Here is a 20,740-nt window from a genome sequence, read left to right as displayed (position 1 = left end):
TTTGAAATGGAGTCTCACTCTGTTGCCCAGGCTGGAGTGCAGTGGCGTGATCCTGGCTCACTGCAACCTCCATCTCCCAAGTTCCAGTGATTCTCCTGCCTCAACCTCCTGAGTAGCTGGGATTACAGACATGTGCCACCACACCCACCTAAATTTTGTATTTTTAGTAGAGATGGGGTTTCACCATGTTGGCCAGGCTGGCCTCGAGCTCCTGACCTCAGGTAATAAACCCATCTCAGCCTCCCAAAGTGATGGGATTACAGGTGTGAGACATCTCGCCTGGCCAAAAGATATTTTTTCTATACTTCTCTCTCTTGGACCTCCACCTGTCTCTTTTCTGAGACAGAGTCTCCCTCTTGTCAGCTAGGCTGGCGTGCAGTGGTGCGATCTTGGCTTACTGCTACCTCTGTCTCTCGGGTTCAAGCGATTCTTCTGCCTCAGCCTCCTGAGTAGCTAAGATTACAGGCGCCTGCCACCACGCCGAGCTAATTTTTGTATTTTTAGTAGAGACAGGGTTTCACCATGTTGGCCAGGCTGGTCTTGAACTCCTGACCTCAAGTGATCCACCCACCTTGGCCTCCCAAAGTGCCGGGATTACAGGTGGAGCCACCGCACCCAGCCTCTACCTGTCTTTTTAAAAAAAAACTTTGATTAGTGGAACAGAATAGATGACCCAGAAATAGGCTCACACAAGTATAGCCAGCTGATTTTTTCTTTTTTCTTTTTTTTTAGAGACAGGGGTCTCTCTTTGCTGCCCAGGCTGGTCTTGAGCTCCTGGGCTCAAGTGATCCTCCTGCCTCAGCTTCCTGAGTAGCTGGGACTACAAGAGCATGCCACCATCCCCCTGATTTTTGACTAAGTTGCGAAAATCATTCAGTGGAGGAAGAATAGTCTTTTCAACGAATGGCAGAAAGCAATTGGATATCCATAAAATAAAAAAAACCTCAGCATAAAGCTCCCACCTTCTACAAAAATTAACTAAAAATTGATCATAGGTGTAAATGTAAAACATAAAACTATAAAAAAATTTAGAAAAAGGCATAGGATAAACATAAACTATAAAACTTTTAGAAAAATCTAGCCTAGGCAAAGAATTCTTAGGTATGTCCTCGAAAGCACAATCCAGAATTTTTTTTTTTTTTGAGACAGAGTCTCACTTTGTCGCCCAGGCTGGAGTGCAATGGCGCGATCTCGGCTCACTGCAACCTCCACCTTCCCAGATCAAGCAATTCTCCTGCCTCAGCCTCCCGCAGAAACTTTTTAAAAACTCAGTAAATTAGACTTCATCAAAGTTAAAAGCTATTGCTCAGTGAAAGACCCTGTTAAGATGATGAAAAAACAAGCTACACACTGGGAGAAAATATTCACGAATCGGCTATCCAACAAAGGACTTGTATCTAGAATATATAAATAACTCTTTAAACTCAACAGTATGAAAGCAAAAAATCTGATTAGAAAATGGGTAAAAACGGGCCGAGCGCTGTGGCTCACACCTGTAATCCCAGCACTTTGGGAAGCCGGGGCGGGCGGATCATGAGGTCAGGAAATCGAGACCATCCTGGCTAACACGGTGAAACCCCGTCTCTACTAAAATACAAAAAATTAGCTGGGCGTGGTGGCGGGCGCCTGTAGTCCCAGCTGCTCCGGAGGCTGAGGCAGGAGAATGGCGTGAACCCGGGAGGCGGAGCTTGCAGTGAGCAGAGATCGCGCCACTGCACTCCAGCCTGGGTGACAGAGCAAGACTCCGTCTCAAAAAATAATAATAATAATATTAATAAATAAAATAATAAAAATAAAAAGGAAAAGAAAATGGGTAAAAACGGTCAGGCGCAGTGGCTCATGCCTGTAATCCAAGCACTTTGGGAGGCCGAGGCGGGCGGTTCGAGACTAGCCTGGCCAACATGGTGAAACCGTCGCTACTAAAAATACAAAATTAGCTGAGTGTGGTGGCACACACCTGTAATCTCAGCTACTAGGGGTGCTGAGGCAGGAGATCGCTTGAACTCCGGAGGCAGACGTTGCAGTGAGCCGAGGTTGCGCCACTGCTCTCCAGTCTGGGCGACAAGAGCGAAACTCCGTCTCAAAAAAGAAAGGAAAAGAAAATAGGTAGAAGAAAGATAAGGTAACGCTGTAGCCCGTCGGGCGGCCCCACAGAGCCGCCACAGCCTCCGGCTTTCCCCAACCCAACGTCGGCCATCGGCTCCGCGGCGCTACCATGGCAGACGTGGAAGACGGCGAGGAACCCTACGCCCTGACCTCTCACTCCAGGAGCGCAGGCTCCAAGTCGGGAGGCGACAAGATGTTCTAGCTCAAGAAGTGGAACGTGGTGGCCATGTGGAGCTGGGCCGTGGAGTGCGATATGTGCGCCATCTGCAGAGTCCAGGTGATGGATGCCTGTCTCAGATGTCAAGCTGAAAACAAACAAGAGGACCGTGTTGTGGTCTTGGGAGAATGTAATCATTCCTTCCGCAACTGCTGCGTGTCCCTGTGGGTGAAACAGAACAATCACTGCCCTCTCTGCCAGCAGGACTGGGTGGCCCAAAGAATCGTCAAATGAGAGCGGTTAGAAGGCTTCTTAGTGCAGTTGTTCAGAGCCTTGGTGGATCTTGTTATCAAGTGCCCTTCAAAGGCTAGAACACTCCAGGGGATTACTTCTTCAAATAGGAGTCGATGGATCTGTGGTCCTTTGGGACACATCAAAGGCTTGGTTTAGCATTTTGTCAGTTTTATTTTCAGAAATTCTCTACAATTAAGAAGATAATTTATTAAAGATGATCCTTTCTACCTCTGTGGTATGTGTCGCACACATAGCTTAGGAGTGCTATAAAAAAGGAGAGAACTTCAAACTGAATCACCTTTATAATTTACCCATTTCTGTACAACAGGCTGTGGAATCAGTTTCATTCAGAGGAGAACTTTTTGCATGCTTACGGTTGATCAGTTAAAAAAGAATGTTATGGTAACAAATAAAGTGCAGTTTAAACCCCCTCCTCCCAAAAAGAAAGATATGAACAGACATTTTACCATAGAGGATATATGGATGGCAAATAAGCACGTGAAAGATGTTCAAAATCATTAGCCGTTATGGTAATACAAATTAAAACCTTGATTCGTTTTCACTACATACCTATTAGAATGGCTGAAATAAAAAACAGTGAGAATTTCAGCTGACTTTTGACAACACTGACCATTTATTTCCTTTCTAACATTCCTTTATGTTTATTCATCTGGTTCTCTATTATTTCTCTGTCATCTCCACGGGTTCCTTTTTCTTGACTGGCTGTAGCCACTCTTCTCTTTCCTTGAATCGCCATGGATGATTCTCTCCTTTTCTGATTTCAACTACCTTTCATATATTGATGACTCCCAGAGACTTTTTTGCACAAATACCTCAGATTCAACGTGTCAAAAAAATGAGACCACAAGCTTCCTCCATAAGACTCCTCTTGCACATTTTCTATTCTAGTTGTTATCACCATCAATCTGGTTACTCATGCTTGAAATATCTGAATCTGAACTTCTTTTTCCCCCTCCCCAACTACCTCCCTTCCATATACATAGTTCCCAAGAGCTCTATATAGTTGTCAAAACAGTCATTTTCTTGTCCTAGACTTAGATCAGAGCTTCATCTCTTGTCTTGACCACAGCAGCCAACAGCAGCTTTTCTTTCTTTCTTTTCTTTTCTTTTTTTTTGAGACAGAGTAGTCTTGCTCTGTCACCCAGGCTGGAATCCAGTGGGGCAATCTAAGATCACTGCAACCTCCACCTCCCGGCTTCAAGCAATTCTTGTGCCTCAGGCTCCCAAATAGCTGGGATTACAGGCACATGCCACCATGCCTGGCTAATTTTTTATATTTTTAGTAGAGGCAGGGTTTCACCATGTTGGCCAGGCTGGTCTCAAACTCCTGACCTCAAGTGATCCACCTGCTTCAGCTTCCCAAAGTGCTGGGATTACAGGTGTGAGCCACCATGCCCGGCCAGGAATTGCTTCTTAATCAACTACTATGATATCGAGCACCAAAAATAGTTACTTAATGAATGATTGATGAATGAATAAATATAAAAACACATGTTCAGTAAAATATAACAGCTGTTATAATAGAAGTGTGAAGGGACTACAGTGAGGGCACAATATAGAAAGTTTTTTTTAAATTTTTTCTGTTTTTTGAGACAGTTTCTCACTCTGTCACCCAGGCTGGTGTGCAGGGGAGTGATCTTGGCTTACTGCAACATCTGCTTCCCAGGCTCAAGCGATCTCTTAGCCTCATCCTCCCGAGGAGCTGGGACTACAGGTGCGAGGCACCACGCTCAGATAATTTGTATTTATTTACTTATTGTAGAGGTGGGGTTTCCCCATGTTGCCCAGACTGGTCTCTCACTCCTGAGCTGAAAGGGATCCACCTGCTTCAACCTCCCAAAGTGCTGGGATTACAGGCATGAGCCACCGTGCTGGGCCAGGAAGTTTTCAAGAAAAATTTTGAAAGTACATCACTTGACTTAGATAGTGTTTTGCTAAGGAAGATTATATACTTTAATATATAATCTAAGGGTCAACATATTTTTGTTTTAGGAGATGAAATGGTTTTAGAAAGGTATAAGTTATAGATACATAATTAGAATAATGAATTTAAATTTCATTTTTTCTTTTTTTCTGCAACAAAAACCACATTCAATAAATTTCCTTTCACTATATAGTCATATAATAATTTTATTCAAGCTTAGTTTTCTATCTAATATTTCAGTGCTTGACCCTGACCTGCTTTCTAGAACTGCTATAGGTTTGGGGTATTGAGAAAATATCATCTTTGTCTGTATAATTTATTTATTCATGAGATTCTTAACAAATATCTATGCATACTTGATCCTGTGCTAGATGCTGAAGATTGATGGACAAGATGGACATATAAGCCCTTATGAAGCTTATATTTTAATGAGGAAGACATATAATAATTAAATGAAATTTTTCTATTTCATTTAATAAATAAAATTGTGATAAGTACTATGAAGGAAATACAGGGTAATATGGTAGACAGTGACTGGTGAGGGAGTGGGGCCATATTAGGCATGTGGTTAGAGAAGGCGTCCCTGAGGTGGTGACCTGAATGGTAGAAAGGAGCCAGCCGTGGAAAGACCTGGGATTAAGAATTTCCCAACAGAGGGAACAGCTAAGTTTAAGTTACCTGAAGGAGAAAACAACTGGGTATGTTCCAGGAACTGAAAGAAGACCAGCTGCTGATTGAGCTCATAGGAAAGTATAAAATAAACTTGAAAAGGGGGTCAGGAGCCAGAGATGAGGGCCTTGTAGGCTATGGTAAGTTGCTTGGATTTTACTCAGAGTGGCAATTGGAAGTCATTGGAGGATTCTACCCATGGGGATAACATAACTTTTTACTTTTAATGATAAAAAGTCACTTTGACAATTATATGAAAAAGGCCACTTAGATTCTTTAGAAGATGGATTGTGGCTACGGCAAAAGTATAAAGGAAGAACCAGGTAGTTGTACAAGATAACAGTCTAGGCGAGAGAGAATAGTTTAGACTAGAGTGATAGCAATAGAGCTAGAGAGAAATTGTTAGACTCAGGACATATTTTGGATGTAAATGCGACAGGACTTGCAGATAGGGTGCATGTGGGCAGTGAGAAAAAGAGGAACCAAGGATGATTCTTAGGCTTTGGTCTGATTTTGCAGGGTAATTGGCAACACTTATTATTAAGATCATCTAGAGAGGAGGGAAGAGCTGGAGTAGGGAGAGGACCAATTTCATTGCTAGACAGAGGTCAGCCCATTGATATAGTGAGGGACTGGGGACTATCACACAAGACTTTTAAGATTAAGCAGTACATGGGCCGGGCATGGTGGCTCATGCCTGTAATCCCAGCACTTTGGGAGGCCGAGTCGGATGGATCACGAGGTCAGGAGTTCAAGACCAGCCTGACCAACATGGTGAAACCCCATCTCTACTAAAAAGAAAAAAATTAGCCGGGCATGGTGGCCCACGCCTGTAATCCCAGCTACTCAGGAGGCTGAGGCAGGAACATCGCTTGAACCCAAGAGGTGGAGGTTGCAGTGAGCCAAGATCATGCCATTGCACTCCAGCCTGGGCGACGGAGGGAGACTCCATCTAAAAAAAAAAAAAAAAAAAAAAGACTAAGCAGTACATTAATGGAGTGGACATAGAAAATGTCTTTCTGTAAGAATTTTGGAGTGAGCAACTAATTGAAAAAAAATAAAAGTAAGAGACAAAAGAAAAAATGTCCATCTAGGCTACACATTTAAAAAATCTTTTTATCTCAAAATAATTTTAGACATACGGAAAAGTTGCAAAAAAGAGTACAAAGAATTCCCCTGTATGCTTTATCTGTTCCCATAATGTTAACATCTTTGCCTGTAACAATGATTACTATGGTTGTTGCCAAATAGTAATTTTTCTATCATTTCTTTTATATTTTTTGTTGGAATTCTGTAGTAAGAAAGAACTTTTAATATTTTTCTTCACTTATTCGTTCATTTAGATCAGTGTGGACTATAGATTTTTATTTTAACTATTAAGTTATAATGTATTATTATTAATAATAATTATTATTTTGTAGAGATGGGGTTTTGCTCTGTCGCCCAGGCTGGAGAGCAGTGTTGTGATCATGGCTCACTGCAGCCTTGAACTCCTGGGCTCAAGCCATCCTCCCACCCCAGCCTCCTGAGTAGCTGGGATTACAGGCATGAGCCACAAGGCCTGGCTTTATTATTAATTTTGAAGTTCAGTTGTTCCACATTTGGCCAGTGGGAGCCCTTAAAGTTGACTCTTTCGTCTTTTTTTACATATCCCGTCATTCTTTGAGCACATCCTTACTTTCTGGCACAATAAGATGTTCCAGGATCATGCTATATATACTTTTTCCATTCTAGCCCTGTAATCAGTCATTTCTCCAGGGATTTTTGGCTCCTTTTAGTGGAGAATGGTATTTAAAAACCATGATATGTGTGTTAAATGTGCTCCTTGATACTGAGTGTCATTGCTTCCTGGCTTTCTCAGCAGAAGATCTAGAAAATAATTATTTCTCTCTCTCTCTCTCTCAAAACCCATGGATTCATACTGATACCTCCTATTCCAGTAACATCCCAGGGTTTATTCTAGCCTGTCCCCCTTTCTCTATGCATAGCTTCCTTCTCTAATAGTGAGGAATCTGGCTTTCATCCATTAGCCACAAGGTTTACTTATTTTGTTAAATCCTAGAGTATACATAAATAATTTCAAAATTGCTAACTCATACTACTGTGAAAAACAAACCTCACCATAGTTTAATATTCACCTATAGTCCTTTGTACTTAGCATAAGGATATATGGTTAAAATATTGTGTTCAGTATTGGTTAGTTCTACACTTCTTTTCAATAGGTAATTATTAATACATTTTCAGCTAGGTAATTATTAATAACTTGAAATTCAGGTAGGTTCATTGGTTTGTTTGTTTTCATTTGGAGTTTCTTTTCTCCCTCATTCATGATGATATTTTTTACTTATACTTTGAGCAGGTAAAACAACAGCAAGGTTTAAAATCAGAACTATACCAAAAGTACACCTCAGAGAAGCATCTCCCATCCCTTCCACCCTGTTCCCATGCCCCCATACTTTCTGTCTGTTCCAAGCTACTCTTTCATATAACCAATCTCATTAATTTTTGATTTATCCTTCCTGTGTTTAATTTTTTTAAAAAATGAACAGGTATGTTTTCTTATACAAAATGCGTCATACTGTAGATACTCTTGCATTTTGCTTTTTTTCGTTTGTTTATTTATTTTTCTTTTTTTTTTTTTTTGAGACAGAGTCTTACTCTGTCACCGAGGCTGGAGTACAGTGGCACAATCTCGGCTCACTGCAACCTCTGCCTCCCGGGTTCAAGCGATTCTCCTGCCTCAGCCTCCCAAGTAGCTGGGATTACAGGTGCCCGCCACCATGTCCAGCTAATTTTTGTATTTTTAGTAGAGACGGGGTTTCACCATGTTGGCCAGGCTGGTTTCAAACTCCTGATCTCAGGTGATCCGCCCGCCTCAGCCTCCCAAAGTGCTGGGATTACAGGCGTGAGCCACTGCACCCGGCCGCATTTTGTTTTTAACTTAATAATGTATCCTAGAAATCGCTCCATATCAATTTTTAGAGATCTTTCTCATTTTTCACTATTGCTGCACAGAACACGAATGTATGCATCAGCCACTCTTAAATGTTTCCAGTATTTTGCTGCAATGAATACTTTGTATATGTATGCTTTCATACTGCTGGAGGTATTGTTTTAATTTCTCTAAGTGGGACTTCAATATGTAGTCTTATTAGATATTGCAAAATTTCTTTCCAAAATGTGCTAGCAATTTATGAGAGTGTTTGCTTCCCCATAGTTTCACAAAAGAATGTGGGGGTCATATTTAAAAAAAAAATTTTTGTCAATCTGATATGTGACAGATGGTATCTCAGGGTAGTTTAAACTTGCTTTCTGTAATTATGAATAAGATTATACGTTTAAAATATGGTTTAAGTGCCATTTTAATTATATTTTTATTGTGAAATGTTAGTTTATATCTTCTGCCCATTTTTCTGTTGTAGTTTTGATGTTATTTCCCCCTAAATGTTTACAAATTGTGATAAAATACACATAACATAAAACCATCTTAACCATTTTTAAGGGTACAGTTTAGTAGTATTTTCTTTTTTTATTATAATTTTTTAAATTTTACTTTATGTTCCGGGATACATGTGCAGAACGTGCAGGTTTGTTACATAGGTATACGTGTGCCATGGTGGTTTGCTGCACCTATTGACCCATTCTCTAGGATCCCTCTCCTTGCCCTTCATCCCCCAGTGGGCTTTGTTTTGTGTTGTTCCCTTCCCTGTGTCCATGTGTTCTCATTGTTCACCTCCCACTTATGAGTGAGAACATGCGGTGTTTGGTTTTCCATTCCTATGTTAGTTTGCTGAGGATGATGGCTTCCAGCTTCATCTATGTCCCTGCAAAGGACATGATCTCATTCCTTTTTATGCCTGTGTAGTATTCCATGGTGTATATGTACCACTTTTTTTTTTTTTTTTGAAATGAAGTCTCACTCTGTTGCCAGGCTGGAGTGCAGTGATGCGATCTCGGCTCACTGCAATCTCCGCTTCCTGGGTTCAAGCAATTCTCTGCCTCAGCCTCCCAAGTAGCTGGCATTACAGGTGCCTGCCACCACGCCTGGCTAATTTTTTTGTATTTTTAGTAGAGACGGGGTTTCACCATCTTGACCAGGCTGGTCTTGAACTCCTGACTTCATGATCCACCCGCCTCGGCCTCCCAAAGTGTTGGGATTACAGGTGTGAGCCACCATGACTGGCCATGTACCACATTTTCTTTATCCAGTCTATCATTGATGGGCATTTGGGTTGGTTCCATGACTTTGCTATTGTAAGTAGTGCTGCAGTAAACATATGTGTGCACGTGTCTTTATAGTAGAATAATTTATATTTCCTTGGGTGTATTCCCAGTAATGGGATTGCTGGGTCAAAAGGTATTTCTGGTTCTAGATACTTGAAGAATCGCCATACTGTCTTCCACAATGGTTGAACTAATTTACATTCCCACCAACAGCGTAAAAGCGTTCCTATTTCTCCACAGCCTCGCCAGCATCTACTGTTTCAAAAATATGGAATGCTTCACGAATTTGTGTCCATCCTTGCACAGGGGCCATGCTGATCTTCTCTGTATCATTCCAATTTTAGTATATGTGCTGCCAAAGCAAGCACCGTTTAGTAGTATTTTCACATTCTCGTGCAGCGAATCTCCAGAACATTTTCATCTTCAAAACTGAAACTCTATACTTATTAAATAACAACTCCTCATTTCCTCTTCCCTGTAGCCCCTGGCAACTACTATTTTGTTTTCTGTTTCTATAAATTTAACTGCTCTATTTACTTTATATAAGTGGAATAATGCAATACTTGTTTTCTTGTGATTGGCTTATTTCACTTAGCATAATGTCCTTAAGGTTCACCCATCCCCTAAATTTTAAAGCATTCTTTACACTTTGTCTGAGATGTATGTTGCAAATATTTTCTGCCAGATTGTCAATTGTCTTTTGACATTTTAAATTGTTTTTGTTATGCAAACATTTATGTTTTTATGTAGTAAAAATTAATCTATTACTTGTTTCCTTTTTTGTGTCTAGTATTTGAATCATAGCTAGGAAGGTTTTTCCTATACTCAAGTTATAAAAGACTTAATCTATGTTTTTCTTCCTGATCCTTGTATAATTTCATTGTTTAAGTTAAATCCTGGAGTTTGTTCTTATGTATGGTGGAAGGTATGAATTATTTTATCTTTTTCCAAATGGCTAACCAGTTGTTCCAGAAATAGTTATTAAAACCTTCATATTTTTCCCAGTGATTTGAGATGCCACGTTTATCATATGCTAAATTTTCTGATATACTGGTGTATTTTTGGACTTTCTGTTGTTTTCTACTGGTCTGTCTATCCATACACCTGTGCTACACCAGGATTTCTGGTATGTTCTAATGTCTCCTAGGGCTAGCCCTCCATTGCAGATTTTCTTTCTCAGGGTTTTCTTGGCTATTCTTGCATGTTTATTTTTCCACATGAACTTTAGGATCAACTTATCTAATTCCATAAAAATGTATTTAGATATTTTTATTGGTATTGTGTTAAATCAATTTTGGGAAAAGTGAAATTTTCATGACGTTAAAATGTCTTTACTAAGATCAAGTGTCTTTTCATTCATTCGTGTCTATTTTTAGTGAGACTATTCATTCTTATGGGAGAATTTATGAAATTATATTATACTACTATTGTACTGGAATATAATCTCAAGAGAGCATGGGCTTTGTCTGTTTTGTTCAGCTACTATATACCCAGCATTTAGAACAATGTCTGAATATTTGTTGAATCGGTGGATATATTATAATAATAAGTTAGATAATAAGGAATAATAAGTTAGGTAAAGAATCTTTGTTTTGCCTTGAGAAAATGAAAACCATACTAAGAATATTAATTTGGCAAGAATTCATCATAAATAAAGAAAAAGATAAAATGGTTTCTTTGTGGGATGTACTTTTGGATTAAATGGTTTTTATTCTGAAAATTTTATTTTTCAGAATATTTTTAATCTGAAAAAATGTTGTCTTAGGAAGAGAGAGTTCAGGAGTTACACTGAAATGATACAACCATGCAGAACATTTAATTTTTTCTTATGTTCTCAGTTCAACTATATTTATATGAAGCAATGTGTAGAAAGTAGTCCTTTAGTACCTATTCAGCAGGAATGGCTGGATCACATGTTAAGGCTGATACCTGAGTCTTTAAAGGAAGGGAAAGAAAGAGAAGAACTTCTTGAAAGTCTCATAAATGAGGTGTCAAGTGACTTTGAAAACAGCATGAAGAGATATTTGGGTAAGTAGCATCTAACACACACCAGGCTTCTTTCACCTTGGCCTCCCCCCGTCCCCACTGAATCAAAAATAGAAATAAGCAAAATGAGTAATGAACACTATGTATTTAAACTATATCTGTTTTTTTTCTTCTTTTCTTTTTATTTTTTTTCTTCGAGACATGATCTCTGTCGCCCAGGCTGGAGTGCAGTGGTGCTATTTCGGCTCACTGCAGCCTCCGCCTGCTGAGTTGAAGCGATTCCCCTACCTCAGCCTCCCGAGTACCTGGAACTTCAGGCACACACCACTATGCCCAGCTAGTTTTTTTATTTTTTGGTAGAGATGTAGTTTCACCATGTTGACCAAGCTGGTCTAAAACTCCTGGGCTCAAGCCATCCACCCACCTCAGCCTCCCAAAGTGCTGGGATTACACGCTGAGCCACTCAGCCCGGCCTAAACTATATGTATTTCTTAGATACGATTTTTATTTAAAGTTTTTATTTTGAGTCTATACTTAAGTCAAAATCCTTACAATTTAAGGGTACTTTTTGTATTTTTTTTATTAGCTAACATCTCTTTGATTTTTTACTTTGTCTTTATGATTTTAGCTATACTATTTATAGGTTTGCTAGAAAATACTAATATGTTTTGGGAGATTTATTAGGGGTATAATCTTTGCTATTTTTTAGAATAAACTTTTTTCCTTTTTAAAAATTGACAAATAAAAATTGTATATAATTATCATGTACAATACATTTTGAAATATGTGTGGAATAGCTAAATTGAGCTAATTAACTGATGCATTTTTTTCACATATTTATCATTTTTTGTGTGTGATGGGAACATAAAATCTACTCTTGACAATTTTCAAGGGTACAATAAATTGTTACTAACTAGTCACTATGTTGTATAATTGCTTTCTTTTTTTTTTTTTTTTTTTTATGATGGAGTCTCACTCTGTCGCCCAGAATAGAGTGCAGTGGTGCAATCTCAGCTCACTGCAACCTCCACCTCCCAGGTTCAAGCGATTCTCTTGCCTCAGCCTCCCAAGTAGCTGGGACTACAGGCGCCTGCCACCATGCCCAGCTAATTTTTGTATTTTTAGTAGAGATGGGGTTTCACCATGTTGGCTAGCCTGGTCTCAAACTCCTGACCTCAGGTGATCTGCCCTCCTTGGCCTCTCAAAGTGCTGGAATTACAGGCATGAGCCACCACGCTCGGCCTCCATGTCGTATAATCTCTTGAACTTGTTCCCTCCTATCTAACTGAAATTTTGTAGCCTGTGACCAACATCTTCCCAGCCCCTGGTAGCCACCATGAAATGCATTTTTTTAAGTGGCCATGCTAGTGACTTTTGAGTAGATGGAATGTGAAAAACCGAGATCTTATTAAAGCTTTTCGTTATCTGAACTCTCAAGTAAGGCCAAAATAGTACCAAGAACTTGATTTTGTTTCAAATAAAGGAGTTTTTTCTTACATTCCTTTTAATGCACAGTAAACTATACCATCCAAAATCAAAAGTTAGAAACTTTGATATTAATAGATTGTGCAGAGATTTTCAAGAAGCATTAATATATCCATGTATTTTAGTGCAGAGCGTTCTTGTGAAACCACCAGTTAAATCGCTTGAAGATGAAGGAGGTCCTTTACCTGAATCTCCTGTGTGAGTAAATTATTTTAAAAACAGTACTTCATCCAATTTTTGATATAGATAAAAAATAAACTGATCTTACCTTCAAGTGTACAATTGTGATGCTCAAAGGTATTTTGAACACATCTAAAAAAAAAAGTACTCTTGTTTTTACCTCAGAGGTATTCTCTCTACTATGCTCATTTAGTTCTGCATACATAACAGGGGAGATCTTTATAAATGCATAGCTTAACTTAGCCTTGAGGAAGCTTTGGGGTATGCCAGACAGATTTCTCCAGCGCTTTTCTTTAGTCCTAAAGACTGTGTTCTTTCATTTTTACCGGGATAACTGAGCCAAAGCACAGTGGAAGTTAGCAGAGCTCTCAGATCTGGCCCATCACTCTGCCTTACTCACAAATTATTTCTGTTCTCTCTGAAGATAATGCAGTTTTGAGTTCTTGATGTGTTTTTATTAAATGCATATATCTTAAGGTTCCCATTGCTGACCACAGTTCCCTCTTCTCAAGCCCCAGTTTTCTCACTTCAATACTAATTTCATGTTGTAAGCATTATTTCCTAAAGTTTAGGGTGTATTATTTTAATTATGTTTGATATGGTGTTTTGCTTTTCCAGAGGCCTAGATTATTCTAATCCTTGGCATTCTAGCTATGTGCAGGCAAGAAATCAAATATTCTCTAATTTGCACATTATTCATCCAACTATGAAAATGTTACTGGACCTTGGTTATACAACATTTGCTGATACAGTTTTGTTGGACTTCACAGGAATTAGGTAAAATCCTGTTAAATTTAAAATTTGAATGTCTCTTTGCTTGAGTCTATATTTTTGACTGTATAATTTTTAAAATGGAATCCTAAATCTTCAACACTTTTCTCTAGATTTTAGAGTTTAAAAAAATGTATCTTGTTTGTTTCAACAATTGTGTGGGGGTTTTTTGTTTTTTTTTTTTTCCCGTGATGGAGTCTTGCTCTGTCATCCAGGCTGGAGTGCAATGGTGCGATCTCGGCTCACTGCAAGCTTTGTCTCCCTGGTTCAAGCAATTCTCCTGCCTCAGCCTTCCGAGTAGCTGGGATTACAGGCATACACCACCACACCCAGCTAATTTTTGTATTTTTAGTAGAGATGGGGTTTTACCATGTTGGCCAGGTTGGTCTTGAACTCCTGACCTCGTGATCTGCCTGCCTCAGCCTCCCAAAGTGCTGAGATTACAGGTGTGAACCACCGAGCCCGGCCCAACAATTGTGTTTTAAGACCAATATGTATCATTTGCTTCAAATCACATTTCTTTTTCTCATAAATAGAGCTAAAGGTCCAATTGACTGTGAATCACTGAAAACTGATCTATCAATACAAACTAGAAACGCAGAAGAGAAGATAATGAATACATGGTATCCAAAGGTTATAAATCTCTTTACCAAGAAGGAGGCACTAGAAGGTGTTAAACCTGAAAAATTGGATGCATTTTATAGCTGTGTTTCCACACTTATGTCAAATCAGGTACATACACTTTATATATATTAAATGATAATGTTATTAAAATTAGTTCAATATTTTAAATAGAATTCTACGTAAACATAGTGCTAAGTAATTATTTTGAAATAAAATATTTCTACTGTAATTTTATTTAAATAATTTTAGCAGAAAAATACTGCATTTCTGAAACTATCTAAAATGAAAGGAAATCTAGAAGTATATATTAGTATTATGAGTAATTACTTGGCTCATGCCTAAAGGATATATAAGTTAATTATAGCTTTATTTGGAGTATGTTAACAAAAGAACTATTCTAGTAACATATTTTTGAATTTATTAGATTCCAAGTTGATTGATTCTCATTTTGTTCTCAGTAAAATCTTGGTTTAAAATGTTATTGATCATTGTATAAGAGGTATCTGGTGGAAAAAATTTTTAAAGTTATTGATCATCTTTAAATGACAAATAGGGAATTTTTAATTTTATGAAATTATATTTATGGCCTCCTCAAATTTTTACTGTTGAAGATATACAATTCTAGAAAAATAGTTTTGAAGAAAAACTTTCCCTTTTGGTAAAGACCTCCAACAATTCCATGAATTTTGTCTGGCATATTTAAAAGGATAATATACATATTTAATATCTAGTATGTAATGCTGTAACTATTACACATGGTTTCCTTTCTACCTTTACCCTCTTAAGAGGACTGTGATTATTTAATAAAAGTAAAGAGATGAGGAATGTCTTGAAGATCATTTAGAACCATGTTTGTTTGCTGGGCTAAATTCCCAACAGTTGGTTCTCTATAAGAAACCATTATTCGTACTTTAGAAGCTCCTTGTGCATGTTTCTAAGTTCCAGTGGCTTTACCTTCACCCAGTAGTGTGCTAGAAATATGGCTCTCCAGGAAAGAAAATCACCCTGAGGCTGGGCACGGTGTCTCACACCTCTAATACCAGCACTTTGGGAGGCCCAGGCAGGTGGATCACTTGAGCTCAGGAGTTCAAGACCAGCCTGGCCAACATGGCAAAACCTCCTCTCTACTAAAAATACAAAAATTAGCCAGGTGTGGTGGCATATGCTTGTAATCTCAGCCACTCAGGAGGCTGAGGCACGAGAATAGTTTGAGACCGAGAGGCGGAGGTTGTGGTGAGCCCAGATTGTGCCACTGCATTCCAGCCTGGGCAACAGAGTGAGACTCTGTCTCAAGACAATAAATAAATAAGTAAATAAATAAATAAATAAATAAATAAACAAACAAATAAAAGAAAAAGATAATTACCCTGATTTGTAGTGTTTGTCGACTTCTGTGGTGTAAATATTCCCACAGTGGTAAATTTCGAGCTTCTAAGAGTTTAGCAACTGGCTCACAAAATTCTTGAGTATTTAACAATTGGCTCTTGAGAGAACAGGAGCTAGTTCTAGCATTTCACTGTACCTCACTCCATGTGCATGTCCCCCCATTACACACTTACCTCTGGCTGTCAGACCTCCCCTCCCTTCAGTCTTTACCATGTTGTTTGATCTTCTGGAACATTTTCTGTACCAGGGACAGAATTACTAAAGAATGTGAAAAGTTCTGAGTCACCATTTTAACATTGTTGATATTCTATTAAAAAATTAAGGTTTGGCTGGGTGTGGTGGCTCACGCCTGTAATCTCAGCACTTTGGGTGGCTGAGGTGGGAGGATCACTTGAGCCCAGGAGTTCAAGACCAGCTTGGGAAACAAAGTGAGACACTGTCTCTAGAAAAAAATTAAAAATTAGCCAGGAATGGTGGCTCATGCCTATTGTCCCAGCTACTCAGGAGGCTGAGGTGGGAGGATTGCTTGAGCCCAGGATCCCAGGAGCTCGAGCCTGCTGTGAACTATGATTGTGCCACTGCACTCCAGCCTGGGCAACAGAGCAAGACCCAGTCTTAAAAAACAAAAACAGGCTCGGCGCAGTGGCTCACATCTGTAATCCCAGCACTTTGGGAGGCCAAGGTGGGTGGATTACCTGAGGTCAGGAGTTCGAGACCAGCCTGGCCAACATGGTGAAACCCTGTCTCTACTAAAACTACAAAAATTAGGCAGGCGTGGTGGCAGGCACCTGTAATCCCAGCTACTCAGGGGGCTGAGGCAGGAGAATTGCTTGAACCCGGGAGACAGAGGTTGCAGTGAGCCAAGATCGTGCCATTGCACTCCAGCCTGACCGACAGAGTGAGACTCTGTCTCAAAACAAAAACAAAAACCAAAAAACCAAAACCAAAAACAAAATTAGGGTTTGCATATAATGTTCTATTTGTTGTTTTAGGTTACCTTTGTTAATGTGTGTTCTCACTTATTTGTGGGAGTTAAAAATTAAAACAGTTGAACTAATGGAGATAAAGAGTAGAAGGATGGTTACCAGAGGCTGGGAAAGGTAGTGGGAGAAGTGGGCGGGGGGTGGGGGGTGTGGTAAGTGGAGATGTTTAATGGGTACAAAAAAGTTGGAAAGAATGGATAAGCTGAGTGTGGTGGCTCACGCCTGTAATCCCAGCACTGTGAGAGGCCAAAGCAGGCGAGTCACTTGAGCTCAGGAGTTTGAGACCAGCCATGAGCAACGTGACAAAACCCTGTCTCTACAAAAAATACAAAAATTAGCCAGGCATGGTAGCTTGTGAATGTAGTTCCAGCTACTCAGGAGGCTGAGGTGGGAGGATGGCCTGAGCCCAGCAGGCAGAGGTTGCAGTGAATCGAGGTCTTGCCACTGCACTCCAACCTGGGCAATGCTGTCTCAAAAACAAAAAGCAAACAAAACAAACAAAAAGAAAAAAGAAAAAAAAAGAGAGAAAAAAAGAAAAGAAAAAAGAATGAATGAATAAGACCTAGTATTTGCTAGCACAACTGGGTAACTACAGCAAAACATAATTTAATCATCCCTTTAAAAATAACTAAAAGAGTATAATTAGATTGTTTGTAACACAAAGGATAAATACTTGAAGTGATGGAAATCCCATTTACCCTGATGTGACTATTACACATTACATTCCTGTATCAGAATATCTCATGTAACCCTTATATACACCTATTATGTACCCACAAATATTAAAAATTAATAAGAACATATCATGCTGATTAGCTGGGTGTGGTGGCACGCGCCGTAGTCCCAGCTACTCAGGAGGCTGAAACAGGAGTATTGCCTGAGCCCAGGAGTTCAAGGTTACAGTGAGCTATGATGGCACCACTGCACTGCAGTCTGGGCAACAGAGTGAGACACTGTCTTAAAAAAAAATATGTATATATATATATGTGTGTGTGTGTGTGTGTGTATGTATACACACATATATATAGTATGCTGAATGAAGATAATTTTCAATTAAATGGATTGATAGGATGTTTTAATTATAGACAATTATAATCAGATATAGACAATTATAATCAGTTTACTGATTTTAGTTAAAGGTTGAATTTGTACTCTCTAAAGTAACAGTGATTTATATCACGCAGCTAAAGGATCTATTAAGGAGAACTGTAGAAGGATTTGTAAAACTCTTTGACCCAAAAGATCAACAAAGGCTGCCAATATTTAAGATAGAATTGACATTTGATGACGACAAAATGGAATTTTATCCTACCTTTCAAGATTTGGAAGATAATGTCTTGAGTTTGGTAGAACAAATAGCCGAAGCTCTGCAGGTATTACATCTTTACCCATCGGGAAAGAATTTTAAATTATTTGAATCGAATCTCTATGCAGTGTATGTGTACATACAATGTTATGACTCTTTCTGTTATTTTCCTCCCCCAATTATTTCAAATTAGAAATTGCTTTCTCTTTGAAAAAGTCTCTTGAAGGCTGGAGATGACATTTTCCTTCTTAGAACTTTTCTTGTAGCTATGAATTGATTTTTTTATTTGCATGTCTCATCTCCTCTGAGTTGTGAGCTTCTTAAGAACAAGATCTAATTGATATTTGTTCTTTCTAGAGCTTTCTGGCATAATTACTTTGTCAATAAATATTTGTCAGCCGGGCGCAGTGCCTCACGCCTGTAATCCCAGCACTTTAGGAGGCCGAGGCAGGCGGAACACGAGGTCAGGAGATCAAGACCATCCTGGCCAATATGGTGAAACCTCATCTCTGCTAAAAATACAAAAATTAGCTGGACATGGTGGCGCGTGCCTGTAATCCCAGCTACTCAGGAGGTTGAGGCAGGAAAACCCCTTGAACCAGGGAGTCGGAGGTTGCAGTGAGCCAAGATCACCCCACGGCACTCCAGCCTGGTGACACAGTGAGACTCCGTCTCAAAAAAAAAAAAAAAACCCAATAATAAATAAATAAATAAATATTTGACAAATATTTATTTGTCAGTAAATAATTAGTCAATAAATATTTGTTGAATGATAGAAAACTAACCCAACTTAAGGTTTTCTTTGTTTTGTTTTGTTTTGTTTGAGACAGGGTCTCACTGTGTTACCTAAGCTGAAGTGCAGTGGCTATTCACAGACATGATCATAGCACACTGCTGCCTCGAACTCCTGGGCTCAAGTGATCTTCTTGCCTCAGCTTCCCAAGTAGCTGGGACAATAGGCATGTGCTGCTGCACCTGGCCCAACTTGTTTTATGTTAGACTACAAACTATACAATTTTAAATTATTATTCTATGTCAAGTTATTTTTTCTTGGGCCATTGAAATCTGAAAAGAATGTTTTAAAATATAGTATAAGATCTACATATAGGCCGGGCGCAATGGCTCACGCCTGTAATCCTAACACTTTGGGAGGACGAGGCGGGCGGATTGCCTGAGCTCAGGAGTTCGAGACCAGCCTTACCAACACGGTGAAACCCCATCTCTACTAAAATACAAAAAATAGGCCAGGCATGATGGCTCACGCCTGTAATCCCAGCACTTTGGGAGGCTGAGGTGGGCGGATCACGAGGTCAGGAGTTCGAGACCAGCCTGACCAACATGGTGAAACCCCGTCTCTAAAAATACAAAAATTAGCTGGGTGTGGTGGCGTGTGCCTGTAATCCTAGCTACTCAGGAGGCTGAGGCAGGAGAATCGCTTGAACCTGGGAGGCGGAGGTTGCAGTGAGCCGAGATCGCACCAATGCGCTCCAACCTGGGTGATAGAGCAAGACTCCGTCTCCAAAGGAAAAAAAAAAAAGATCTACATATAGATTAATTATACAGTTAGATATTTATTGTATACATTGTTATTATTTTTATTTGTGTTAGAATGTCCAAACAATCCCCTCTTGGCTATCAGGAACTTCAACACCAGTAAATCTTGACACAGAACTTCCTGAACACGTGTTACACTGGGCTGTTGATACACTGAAGGCAGCAGTACATCGGAACTTAGAAGGTGCAAGAAAGCATTATGAGACATATGGTGTGTATGACATACATAATATTATACCATTTGTCATCACTTTATTTGTGCTAGAATTTGGTCAGGTGTTTGTCTGGGGCTGCCATGAAAGAACAGGGAGAGCCAGAAGTGAGCATAGGCGTACCTTTGGCAGAGTCAAGAATCCAACCCAGGGAGGCCGAGGCGGGCGGATCACAAGGTCAGGAGATCGAGACCATCCTGGCTAACACGGTGAAACCCCGTCTCTACTAAAAAATACAAAAAATTAGCCGGGCGTCGTGGCGGGCGCCTGTAGTCCCAGCTACTCGGGAGGCTGAGGCAGGAGAATGGCGTGAACCCAGGAGGCGGAGCTTGCAGTGAGCCGAGATCGCGCCACTGCACTCCAGCCTGGGCGACAGAGCGAGACTCCGTCTCAAAAAAAAAAAAAAAAGAATCAAACCCAATACATTTTGTTGTCCAGTCCAAAGGGTGCATATGAACTGGAGCAGGGTGATAAAGTCAAAGGCAGAGAGAAGAAATGTTGGGAATAATTCAAGGGTAAAAGCAAGGTAGTTTCTGAGAATAGTTTCAAAGAGCCTGTAGCTCAATTTTATTGGTCTGTAGTCTTCTCAAGTGTGTGTGAGGTCAGGATGTATGGTTATTCTTTGACATTCTATTAACCAACATCTTCTATTAATTGGTGTATATGTACCCCTAAGTTATTCTTAAAAGCCTCAAATACTCTAATACCTTTGTTTTAAAATGTCTGTTTAACTTGGTTTGCTTTTATTCTACCCATTTTCTTAAAATATAGTAAATCATGTATGTTAATACTCTATTAATAATAATATTTAATTGAGTAGGTCCCCATTCCATGATCATATAAAAAAAGTGTTTTATC

General features: G+C 39.5%; 1 protein-coding gene, 1 non-coding gene and 1 pseudogene across 2 annotated transcripts in view; 2 read left to right on the top strand and 1 right to left on the bottom strand.

Annotated features, from left to right (window-relative positions):
- The window catches only part of DNAH12 (dynein axonemal heavy chain 12), a 262,414-nt gene that overhangs the window by 33,857 nt on the left and 207,817 nt on the right, over nt 1–20,740 (top strand). The window contains exons 7-12 of the mRNA XM_054682010.2: nt 11,234–11,423; nt 12,992–13,064; nt 13,665–13,823; nt 14,354–14,549; nt 17,995–18,183; nt 19,725–19,881. Coding sequence (XP_054537985.1) covers nt 11,234–11,423; nt 12,992–13,064; nt 13,665–13,823; nt 14,354–14,549; nt 17,995–18,183; nt 19,725–19,881 — 964 coding nt within the window. The remainder of the gene's footprint in view (nt 1–11,233; nt 11,424–12,991; nt 13,065–13,664; nt 13,824–14,353; nt 14,550–17,994; nt 18,184–19,724; nt 19,882–20,740) is intronic.
- Nucleotides 1,809–4,478, top strand: LOC107970662 (RING-box protein 2-like; annotated as a pseudogene).
- Nucleotides 9,658–9,763, bottom strand: LOC112208714 (U6 spliceosomal RNA). The gene has a single exon (XR_002943292.1). It is a non-coding gene; the product is annotated as a U6 spliceosomal RNA (small nuclear RNA).

This window comes from Pan troglodytes, chromosome 2 (assembly GCF_028858775.2).
Source record: "Pan troglodytes isolate AG18354 chromosome 2, NHGRI_mPanTro3-v2.0_pri, whole genome shotgun sequence".
Lineage (NCBI taxonomy): Eukaryota > Metazoa > Chordata > Mammalia > Primates > Hominidae > Pan > Pan troglodytes.
This window is presented reverse-complemented; position numbering and strand designations above follow the sequence as displayed.